General features: G+C 40.5%; 1 protein-coding gene across 5 annotated transcripts in view; it reads right to left on the minus strand.

Annotated features, from left to right (window-relative positions):
• Positions 1-12,345, minus strand: part of LOC127468434 (glypican-5-like) — a 407,170-nt gene that overhangs the window by 233,745 nt on the left and 161,080 nt on the right. For 4 of the 5 annotated variants that reach the window (XM_051781578.1, XM_051781576.1, XM_051781574.1 and 1 more), the window contains 2 exons: positions 7,971-8,030; positions 6,570-6,695 (listed from right to left, as the gene is read on the minus strand). In XM_051781578.1, the coding sequence (XP_051637538.1) occupies positions 6,570-6,695; positions 7,971-8,030 (186 nt within the window). The remainder of the gene's footprint in view (positions 1-6,569; positions 6,696-7,970; positions 8,031-12,345) is intronic. The other variant, XM_051781575.1, reaches the window with a different exon arrangement.

Consider the following 12,345-nt stretch of genomic DNA (forward strand, 5'->3'; position numbering starts at 1 on the left):
GTTTTTTTCAGGAACACACCCTTTTATTTTCAAGGAGGAAAGAGTGGTCTGAGAAATATTACTGAAATATTTCTGAATTACGTCTAGTCAGAACATGATGAAACACTGAATAACCACCAGGATTTAAGGCAGCATTTCACTTACTTTCAGAATATTTTGATGACTATGGCAAACAAAAAACAAACAAAAAAAATCCCAGCGACATTCATTTCTTCTTGACACAATTTCTTCATGCCCTCACTTAGCCATTTCACACAGCCACAGTACAGATCAGCAGCCCACAACCAACACTGCAGGGGCTCTGTTTTGCCAAAGATTCATTCCATCAAAACCTGTGGTGGATCCTCAAGCTGGTGTTTGAATTCAGACTGCTAAAAATACAACAAGATGCAGAATTGTTTTAGATTTGTTGGCGCATTTCAACATCAACATGTGCAACCTAGTAAATCTGCTCTTCATTTCACACGTACAACTCACAAGTTTACAAAAGTACTCTGCCACTACTGGCTTGCCCAAAGTCCTGTAAATTGATCTTACTCTGGCTTAAGGTGCAAAAAATAATCAAGTGATATGAAGAGAAGCCTGGAGAAAGAAAAATCTCTGAAGCAGATGGCAATCCTATCACTCTGAAAAATATAAACATAAAGAAAAACATACTTTTTTTTAACCTCCTAATCCTACAGAAACTCTGAACCCATTCCACAGGAGCAGCAATAACTCCTGAAACAAACCACGTATCTGCAGTGCAACTGTAACTTGTGAAATGTCTCACTGATCTAAAATGTCGTGATCCTTCCCTCAGAAAAGTTGTCTAAAGTTGCTGCACAGCGTGGCCATGATTCAGATTTGCTTCTTCCGAGGAAGAATTTGCCAAACTTTTGAAAGCTTTCCTTTTCATAGTCAACTTGAAGGTTGACCCTGTTCTAAAGAGAGTTGGGGCTTTTTGTAAACAGCAAAGACAGCAGCAGAAGCAGCAAGAGCCTGGATTTGGGTTAGGATCTGCAGCCACACCTGCTGGGATCTCACTGGGTGTCAAAACATCCAGCACGAGCAGCTGGCTCAGAATTCCTCAGCAAACCTGTGAGCCAGCCCAGTCTGAGAGCTCTGAAGCACTACAGCACCTCACTGTTAAAGGGCAGTGTGCTACCAAAATTGTCACTGGTAAAATTTTTTAACAACCTTCTTTATATACACATGAATTACAGCCTTTAAGTGCTTACTACTTGAAGCAGTTGAAGTTTCAGATCCCAAACTTCAAATGAAAGTATTCAGGTGACCACAGAGTGTGTCGACATTAGCATGTTAGCATCAGGTTTATACTTTTCAATTAAAAGTGAGTGTCACCATTTCTCACATTCCAGTTTATATTGCAGAGCCATCCCAGAACCAGATTCTTTCTTAATGAAACTAAGGATGCACGTCAAGGATGACAGAGGTGTGCAGTCCCCAGGAAAATCCCCAGAGCAGGAGTCGGATGAGGAGCAGCTGAGGGAGCTGGGGTTGTTTAGCCTGGAGAAAAGGAGGTTCCAGGGAGACCTTATCACTCTCTACAACCACCTGAAAGGAGTTTGTGGTAAGGTGGGGGGCAGGCCTTTCTCCCAGGTAACAAGCACAGATAAGTGCGGCATTGGGATATCAGCACGGAATCCCTTTCTCTGAAGATCAGTGCCTATTGTGCACTGGAGACGCAGCCTAAAAGCACGTTACAGCACCTGAACAAATAGGGTTTTATTGCAGTGATCCCAAGCACCTACCACTTCACTTTCTTCTTCATTACCAGCTTACATTTAGCTACTCCAATACTCAAGCTGGTTTTTGCTTCCTGCAACACCACAGTAGCAATGGTGTGCATTTTAGAGTAGATCAAAGTAACTGCGAGTACTCATTGCTTAAAAGGATATTTGAAATGGCAGCAGCACTCTCAGAATTCTCAGTAGCATCTGTCAGCCTCTAAATTTCAATTTATAAAATGACAACACTTCCTGTAGGGGTGACAGAGGAGATTTTAGTGTGTGTTCCTCTGTGGAACAGTCCCCACACCCAGCCAGCTGCACTCCAACAGGCAGACTCCTCAACTTTCAAAAATCCTGAGATCCTGACACATTGCTTGTGACAGGAGTCCTGAACAGTCTTGCTGAAGGCATATGACCATTTACGTGACAATAACTGGAGAACAAATCTTCTGCAGCTGCCCTGAGAATGCACCTTTAGCAGAGCTCAGGAAATGCAGAGCAGTGCTGCACCATCACTGCTGCTTCAGGGTAAGGTCCAGATACACCAAGGAGGAGGCTGCCACTAACACCTCAAGTGCTGAGGTTACCAAACATTCCCGAGCAACTTCCACGCTCCAGCCCCAAAGCCCAAGCAGTGGCACTGCAGTTGATAGTCTTCAGATTGCAATCAGCCTCTTCATGAGAACTAATGGCACAGCCCTGGCCAAAGAGTGGGAGAGAGTGAGCAGTGCCCAGAGTTGGCTACCATGGCTACACTTATCATATCGTAACTCTTCCACGTGCAGATCACCGTCTGTTTATTATTTGTTTCATCCCTCTGGAAAGAGAAACTACAAGAGACAAGTAGGCAGGCAGAGATGGAAAGACTGAATGATTATCTAACTTTAATTAGTACTCACAACCCCCTGATCCCTGAAAGTGCTATTTCCAAATCAGGATTGCCCATTTGTTGTAGAGAGACACACCCAAAAAGCTTGCCAGTGAGTCCAAATCTCCTTCTGCCTTTTCCAGCAGGAGAAAGAGCAGACTCTGAGAAGGATGCTCTAGTCCAACTAGGACTTCACAAAAATCCAAATTTCATTAAAAAGGAGTTCTAAAGGGAAATTCACGTTTTGTGTACAACAGAAAATCTCCATATGAGCTTTGGGGAAAGTCCTTGGATGCTGTATTGTACTAATCTGCCATTTATAAGGCTGAGACAGCAAATCCTGTTTGGCTACTGTGGCCAGGCAGAATGGAGAAACTCATTCAACGCCAGCATTTCATTTAGGTGAAGAGATATTACTGAGGAGAAGAAGGCTCCTGCAGTTCAGTCTCTACAGAAGAGAAGGTCATGGGAGCAAGTGGCTAAGAGTGACTAGAGGAAATCTTTTGCCTTTTTGCCTTAGAGAGAGAGATACGGATGTGGCACCTTGCTGCCTCATATCTGTCCAGACAGTTAGTTATACAACTTGTTATTCTATGGGCTGAATTTGCTCGTTAATTCATCCATTTTTTTTGAACATCCAAACATCCTGAGGCAAGAAGTTTCACAGCTTAACCAGAAGTTTAGCAAAGGAATATCTACTTCTGCTTTCAAGCTGTCACTAATTAACAATGTCCCATGTTCTTGTAATGAAAGAGAGAACAAACAGGAGATCCCTACTGGGCATCTCCACAGCACACATGATTTTTATGGGCCACATATTCCTCTTCTATCTTTTCTGTACCAGGCTGGAGTGCTTGCCATTACACATACAGGATGCAGTTCATGCCCCTGATCCTCCTCCTCGTTTCTCCTTCTGTACATTTGTGGTTGTGCTCTATCTTTCCAAGCCTAGGGCACAGCAGAACTGCAGACACCACATGCCTGTATCATGAACACCACGCCATGACCATCTATTCTACCAGTCTCTTGTGAAGGATATGAAATATCTATCAGAAATTCAAGCAGAACACCACAATCTACCTGTCTACATGCTCATTATCACCTTCTAAAGGCTCTCGACATTTAGATTCATTTCCCTACCGTGTTCATCTGCTTATAGTTTCTATAGATTTTACTGTCATATACCAAGTTTACCATCCACACCTTTACAAAACCCTTATTTTGCTAAAAAGACAATGATGTCTTCAAGTTTCCCATCTTCCCAGCCTCTAATGTTAGAGCAGTCCTAAAGAAAATACGGTATCACGATGAAAAATTTAACCCTTTAGGCCTTCTAGATTTCTCAGATGAATGGTGTCTAGTGCTGGCAGCACATAATGGTTAACGCCATCAACTTCCCCTGCAGTCTCCTCTCCTGATATGGTATTGAGACAATCATCACTGGCAGGAAAAAAAGGTTCCAGCACAGAAATTTCTCCAAGCTTGCTTCACTTTTCAAAGTAGTTTTCCAGTTCTACTGCTCCATCCTCATTTTCTCTGAGCATTTTTGTATACCAAGACTATTCATTCTCCTGACAGACTCTTTCTTACATCAAGTCTTGCTCCAAGAACAAACTTGCTCAAAAGAGCAATGAAGAGAAAGGCAGTACTCCTGGTGCAAGTAATTCTAATGTTGTCCTGAACTGACACTAGAGGATTCCTAGCAAAGGCATGTTTTCCTGTTCATCTGAAGAGCAGGCCAGAAGCATATTCTCAAGCCAGTGGAAACCTGACTCTTTTTATGATGTATTTAACTGGCAGCTCAAAATTTTTGTGCAATGATTTAAACACAATAAAACCCAATCCAAAGAACTATAATAAAATAAAAAGGCCCAATTCTGTTTATCAGACCCTCTCACAGACTCAGGTGCCCTCTCTACTAATTGAATGCAGGATCCTCATTTCATTTTGCTTCAGGCTGCATTTGTGTGTCAATTTGGTTTTGAAGGTCAAGTTTGTTTTTCCTAAAGAGCTTGTGTGCCAATCAGCACACAGCATATATAATGCTCAGCTTTCAAACAGCATTTTGAAATGCAAGAAGTATCAAGGAAACAGGAACTGCAGCTTTTACCAGCTCCACAGCCTGAGCAACCTTAAACTCAGGTTCACAGGAGATCCACCAAATTAACTGGGGTGATCTATTTTCTGCTACACAGTTAATAATAAGGCTCTATTTTGAGCTCAGTTGTTTACTACTGCTGATATTTAATGCTCTGGTGTCCTGGGAAAGGAGAAAGAGCAAAGAGAAATGCATCTTCAGGCATCACCAGGACAGGTTTATGTCCCATGCGGGGAGAACTGTGACAGGTCCAGCCTATAAAACAGATGATGAAAGGAGCAAAGTCTGCCAGCAAGCAGGAGCCCTGTCTGTGCCAGCAAGCAGGAGCCCTGTGTAGCACTGCTGGCAGTGCAGGCTGCCCAGAAAGTCTCCTCCTTTTAAGGCAGTCAATACTGTAAGAGAGTATATAAGTGTATAATATTTATATATTATTATATGGTATTTTATATATTTCTGATTTAAAACATGAATCTAACCTTTTATTTTCCATTTAGCCTATTTAATGTGTTAATGACAGACATTTAGAGTTTGGTGGTGGGGTTGGATTTTTTGCTGCTGTCATCTTTGGGGGTAGATTGTTTGTTGGTGTTTTTCTTTCCTTTGTTTTTGCTTTTTAATTCAAAATATGATGAATCTTGTTAGCCTTTTCCCTGCTACTTTTCCTAGCCTTCCTGTCGCTTTCAAACCTGAATCTTTTCCACATGTTTCCAACTCTGGGAAAAGTTACAGATGGGCAAAGGACAATAACAACAGCTTTCCCCTTAATGCCTTTCTAAAACATGTATATCAGGAATTTAAGTGGCTTGTTTGGTTTTTTTAACAAAGTAGGATAAAAATTAAATGTAACATTTTATTAACTTTTTCGTTCAGAGAGTTGACACAGAAAATGTTTATTTTTGCTTGCTTGGCTTTTCTTGTTTTTCTTTTGGCCAGAAATCTGTTTGTTCTAAAAGTTAACTCTGGATCCAGCAACACATCACCAACGTCACCAAAAGGCATTCTGAAGTGGAAATACTGATATTCCTCCTGTTTCCTCTCCACTACTTTTACAGTAAAAACTTCCATCAGTATTACAATCATGTAAATATTTAGAATACTACATTGTTGCCAAAATCTTCAAACATATGCTTTACAAATAATTTATAATGACAATATACAGTGAAACATTAAACTTAAAAGTTATCTTTGGATGTGTTAGACATGCATTTATCTTCAAATACCTCAGATGTAATTAAGCTGAAGTTATTTACACATGAGAAAACTAAGCAGAGCTGTGTGGGAGTCAGAACTCCCTTTAATAGGACAGACATAATTGTCACATCTCTCTCTGTTCCATACTGGAATTATTCTGTAATTTCCTACAAAACAATTTACGAGCATGGCAATTGTTTTTAAGTAAGAACACAGAATGCTAGAACTGCACCTTTTATAACTGCTACCGACCACAAAACACATTTCAAAAAGAAACATGAAAACCAACAACAATCCCATGGAACATCTCCTTTTTTGACAAAAAGAAGTTTTTGGAGAACATTCACTGGTACACTTTCAACAAGCGCTCACTGCAAAAACTGATATATACTTTGACAATGATAATAAAGATATAGTTGTGCTTAAAACATCTTGTTCTCTCCTCAGGGTGATGTTGCCTCATGTTATACAGAGTAAAAGCAAGACAGCAAGAAGTTTAGCTCATGGAAAGAAAGTGTATATTCCAGTTTAGAGTCCAAAGGGTGATGGCAAAGACCCTGATAAAAAACAGAGGGGGGAAAAAAATTAGCTGCCAAAGTAGAATGTTGCTGCTGAACCATCAGAAGGATACGAAGTCTCTTTTTCCATAATTACAGCAAACTTTAACTTGTAACTTTACCTTTCCACAACATCCTCTCCATTCCAGCAGGTTGAGCTGTCTCTCATGACCAGGTCTCCATCACACAGACGTTCTGCTATAGAGGCATAAAAGGTGCGGGATCGCTTCATGTAACTGATGAACTCTCTGTAACGCAGGAGGAACATATTTAACAACACAACAGGAAACTCAGCATTTAAGCCCCTGTCATCTAAACCCTCCACAAGGTTAAGACTTTAGAATTTAAGTAACCTGAATGGATTTCTATTTCTAGTGTATTTCTACCCCTATTTATCATCCAATCTGATTTAGTCCAGTGTTAACAGGCATAATTACGCACACAAAGGGTGGTTTTAACACATTCTGTTAACCCATCTCAATTGAGAGTATTTCAGAATGAGAAATTACCCTCCTCCATCGCTTTAGAAGCTCCTGTTTGGTATGAGACCTTAAAGATAGGGAGAACAAGATGCAGGACACAAACTGAGCTATCACAGAGCTATCTGCTTCCCACTGGGAAGGCCAAAGGACTCATTTTGGTTCCCAATGTTTCAGCCTGGCAGGCCATAAGGGGACACTGCACTGAAGACGTGCCTGGGGTGATGGCTGGATGAAGCTTGGCACAAAACCAGTCAGGATTTATCATTCCTTTAGGAGCAACAAGTGTTTTAAACAACGTCGAAGTCCACTGCTAAATATCTATCCCTACGCGGTTTAGGCAGTGGTCTTCTCTCCCCAAAGCTATCTTTATACTTTTTCAAGTGTTCAACCATCCCATTTATCTTGTGGGATGAAATCCTGGTCTAGATAAATTAACTGTTACACGTTCCAAAGAAAATAACAGAGCAGGAAAGCTGTTATTTTAAGCAAAGAAAAAAGCAGGAATTTTTGGGCTTATGATGAGGGAATCAGCATTTCAACCTCTTGACTACCAACTTACAAATACAAGCTCTAAGTATTAACGCAGGAAAGCCAGGCCCAGCCCGAAGGCTGCTTACTTGACAGAACAGCCTGAGAGAATCAGTTCTGAAAGGCAACACAGATGCTAAAGATTTTATGGGTGCTAAACTGGCGTTTTCTTTGAAGGAGAAAAACAGCACCTTTTGACAGTCTAAAGCTTGTCTTACCCAGCTCACCCCAAGAAGTTTTAACTCCTTTGCATTCTCAGCAGAGTGAGGCTCTGACATTTCAAAGTAGCATCTTAGCAAACAGAGAATTCTGTGTCCAACTCTCAATCTTTCTGAGCAAAAATATTTACTTTTCCTGAGTGTAAAACTAAACTCAGTAGGGTAGAAAATGTACAGTTTCCCAGCACCCCACAGTATAAAAGCAGCAATCAAAAGTGTGCCAACGTCTAGGTTACAGCTGGAGATGAGCTAACTGGAGAGACAACAAAGGATGTCACCTTGTTTTCATTCTTACCGAGAGATTTTTTTCAAACTTCTTGATTTGTCATTCTTTGAAGCTTTCAGAGGCAGAGAACTGGAATAGGCCGGGGAGAATTAGCATCAATCAGGAGAGTTGGGGAGTAGGGGAGAAGCAGGAATTCAGGCAAATGAGGAAAAGATATGAGAAACAAAAGAGAAAAGTAAAAATTATTTGAAAGAAAAGTCATCAAGCACATGCACAGGATAATAAAAGAAAATAAATAAGGAGAAAAACTGTCATGAGATTTTCCAAAATATAGATACCATCAAAAATGTCAATGCAATATTGGGGAGGGGGGGGAAATTGCAACCAAGATTTTTTGTCCCCATCATTTTCAAATACAAGCACAATTACAAATGCAGAGCACACAGCAGAATGCTGAAAATAAATTCAGCAGTACTTAAATTAACCATAACTGATACCAAACGGAAGAACTGCAAATACATGGAGTTGTACAAGAAAATAATGGCAGTTTAGAATGAAAACCAAGGGAAGAGAGACATAAAAGAGTAGCATTCACGTTCTGATACGACAAGCAATTTACTGCCTGTTAATAAATGTGTAAGTACAGATATTTTTTTGCTGTTCTCTTCTGGTCAGATCTGCCATTTACAAACACCCAGCTTTGCAAAACAGGAGATACAGGCTTCAGGGTTATACTGGAGGAAGAACTGTGGAAATAACCCAGGCAATTATTTCGTGTAAAAGTATTTTGTGGCACCAATAAACTGAGGTCCCTTAATTAACATTAGACATTGCATCCAGCATTTACATCATGATGTAATTTTCCACTGAGATGGTTTGATAGCTCAGCCTGCTCTCACACCTGTGCTCTCCTGTGTAACGCAATGGCCAGAGCTGGAGCAACGAGTGCCTCCAAACTAGTTCCACACCGAACCCACTTCACTCTTACTGAACAGAGTGACCACTTTCAGCAGCCTCAGGACACCCAGAGGATGCAGCTTTGCCCTCACGCTTTCTGAGAGCTCATAGCAGGGGTGGCCACAGGAGAGGAGGGACCTGCCCTGATCATCAGGTGAGTGGCACATTCCATCACTGAGGTAGCGATTCCAACACAGGCACTCATAAAACAAAATGAGATTTGGTAACAGGGAAAATCTGGGCCAGCTGAAACCTCTGCCTGGGCCAGACATTAATGTGCATCTGACATTATTAATCTGTTTTGTACTAGCACTTTATTACTCAAACTTTAATAAAATCATGTGATGTCTGACCCAATAGATACTTAATTTTAAATAAAATAGATACCATCGACTTCAAATATTCCCAAAGAAACTCCTAAGTTGTTTATTTTAAGACGTATAAAAGATCTGTAAATTCACAGCAAAACACAATTACAAAGCTTGCTTCCTCCAACTAGGGACCTAATGAATTACAGTTCTTCATTAAATGTAACCTATTATATATACAGCTTTGTAACCAGTCTGTGTTTAGTGGTTTGAAATGCTTCATGGAGCAGAGACGCTAAAAGGCAGGTATTCAACTTTGCTAGGAGACTGGACCCTGACCAGAACAGTTCTTTGTGCTGAACTCAGCAATAACATTCCAATTTACTCACTGAGATTCTGTACATGCCATTTACATTCCCTGTACCATCATATGGTTTCAATTTTCTTGTCATCTCTATTACATGTTATAGTAACCTCCACATTAAAAAATGACTGCAGCAGTAACACTGCCAGTTTCACTTAATCCCTGAATACCATTGTGTAATGCAAAAAAAATAATTACAATCAATTTGATGCTTTCCAGGTTAATCAGAGGAAAAGGTTTCCAACAAGACCATGCAACATTTATTCAAGTTTCACCTTCTTTCACTATTGTCCCTGACACTTAGTGATGCGTAACAAAAAAATATGTAGGAATGGAATGCAGAATAAAATAAAGAGAGATGGGAAATGTTCCAGGAACCCACAAGAGTAAGAGGAGAAGAAAAGGGTTCAACTACTGCAAAAGAGGATCCAGTTGGTCTGTGCCCTCAGGGACTATGCAGGACCTCCGTGTGCAGACAGCAGAGGGTGAGGAGGGCTGGCTGCAGCCAGACCCCAAACACCTTCCCCCAGGAATGACATCAGGCCAAGAGATGCCATTGAACAATCTCACTTCTCAGCTGCATGAGCAGCCCTGGCTCTGCTGAGCTGCTGAAACCAGGCTTCTCAAATTCTTTGGAAAAGGAGTTGGATTTCGTAACTGGCCTGGCAAAGACTCATTAGCTTTGGAGCAAATATCCATCTATAGGTATAAGCTGTCTGGCACTGGGTTCTGTAGGGGAGATGAGAAGCTACATGACTCTGGTTTCTCCCACAGACATGCCAACCAGTTGAGTTCTCTTTTGAGTTCAGGAACATTTTGACACATTAAGGGCACGAGCCACGGCTTTTGTGTCTATTTGGAGAGTGCTGGCTCATTCCTTCTTTTTTTCTTTCCTTTTTTTAAAAGGCTGGAGTCATGTTCCATATTCCCCTTGAATTAAGGATCATTTGGAGGGATGTCTATTATATAGACTGACAGACAGATTCAGCAGAACCAGTTCCCTGTGTGACCTTGTACCTCAACTGAAAGACAGCTGACATTATTGCTCTTCATTTCTTAAAATCAGCACAAACAATAGCATCTAAAAAGATTCACGTAATTACTCTCATAATCTGGTCCCCCATATCAGTTCTCTGTCACTCTAAGTGCATTCTACATAACCCACTGCAGGAATGACTTCACCCATGTATTATAATATTTTATTACCTTAAATTGCTTTTTATTGATATCATATGTGATTAAATGATAGAGAATGAACAACACAGTGATGCTGCCAATCACTGCATCTTTCACTCTATTTATGGTTTCACAATTGTTTCCAAGAAGCAAAGTACAAGCTTCAGGCCATGTGTTTTATAGGATGTTGTGGAGAATATTTTCAATTTTTCCACTTCTCACTATTTATGGCATGGTTCCATCATTCATTTTCAGTGCACAGGCTCCCCACAATACCTATCAACACTGTATTTCAGCAATTTTTCATGCTAATTATGTAAGCATGGCCTTAGTTTAGATTTTTTTTGATAAATTAATTTTCAGTGTGCAGACCAATTTTGGAAAATTGTCTAATTTACAGCGCATTAGTTTATTTTCTTTTCCATTTACAAGTCTTACAGTTTAAAAGGTCACTATCCAAATAATTCTATATGGTTGGGAAGGGGAGGGAGCAGATCCTCAGGTGAGAAAGAATGGCTGTCATGCCATGAAAGACATAAAGGTCACCTGTTGATAGGTTGGCAATTCTGCCTTTTTGGTTGCTAGTGTTCAAGTCCCAGTGAAGTCCATGAGCTACACAGAAGATGGTCTAGGGCTCTGTGTTTTTAAAAGTCTGCCTTATAAATTGTACTACAACTGTTCCTCGGATTGTTACTGCTGAATTGATTGATATCATTTCTTTAATGCTCTTTTCTCTGATTTGCTTGGTAAAAATTGATTAGCTCCAACCAGTAGCATAAACTGTTAGGTTTTGGTTTTAAATTACAGAGGGATAAAATTACCACTATCACACAAAAAACTTGCCCTGCTTCTATTACTTTTATCTTTTAAAGCAGTGTTTGTTCCATTCATGCGAGCTAAGATGAGAATTAAAGTAGAAATGGATAAAAATCTCATCTTCACAACTCAAAGTCGAGAATCCAGGCAATGGAAATTTTAATATTGCTGTCTGTCATCCATTTATCCAACATACAGAGATACACATGGACTCCCTGGGTAGATTAGACACTGTTCCTGGATAGAGGTGTAAGCCCAGCAGGATTCCACTCACTTGGCTGAAGCTGTTCCAGCTCAATACTGCTGTTACAGAGGACAATATGTTAGCCAGAAAGAGGTCACTTTGATTTTATGACAGTTAGCTCTGCTATCCACTCATGTATCATGAGTGAGATTGCAAAGTCATCCCTCCCTTTCCACTTACAATTTACAGAAAACCAATTCAGGAGCTACATGAGGTAAAGTGAAAGAAAAACTTAGGAGATCTGAGAGCAGGGATACTCTTGCCTGGGCCAGTGTCTGTAGTTCAGCTGTCTACTGTCTCAACAGAAACCAAGACGGACACAACAAGTCCAAACAAATGCTCCAGTTCTTTCTCTGCTATGTACCAAATCAAGGACATTCCAAGGGATCTTACTACTCCTCCCCAGTACAGTGAAATCAGGGACCGACTGGACTGATTTGATGTCAGGGCAGTGAATCTTTCCTTTCACTCCTTCTTCCCTCACACTTCTGTCCCTGGATAAGCTCAAGTCCCTAAAGATCTGGGCAGTTGTATTTTAAGTACTTTAGACTCAACGGCAGAAATTGGTTTCCTCGGACT

The sequence above is a fragment of the Manacus candei genome, unplaced genomic scaffold, assembly GCF_025592945.1.
Source record: "Manacus candei isolate 608988 ecotype Guabito, Panama unplaced genomic scaffold, ASM2559294v1 h1tg000015l, whole genome shotgun sequence".
In the NCBI taxonomy this organism is placed as follows: Eukaryota; Metazoa; Chordata; class Aves; order Passeriformes; family Pipridae; genus Manacus; species Manacus candei.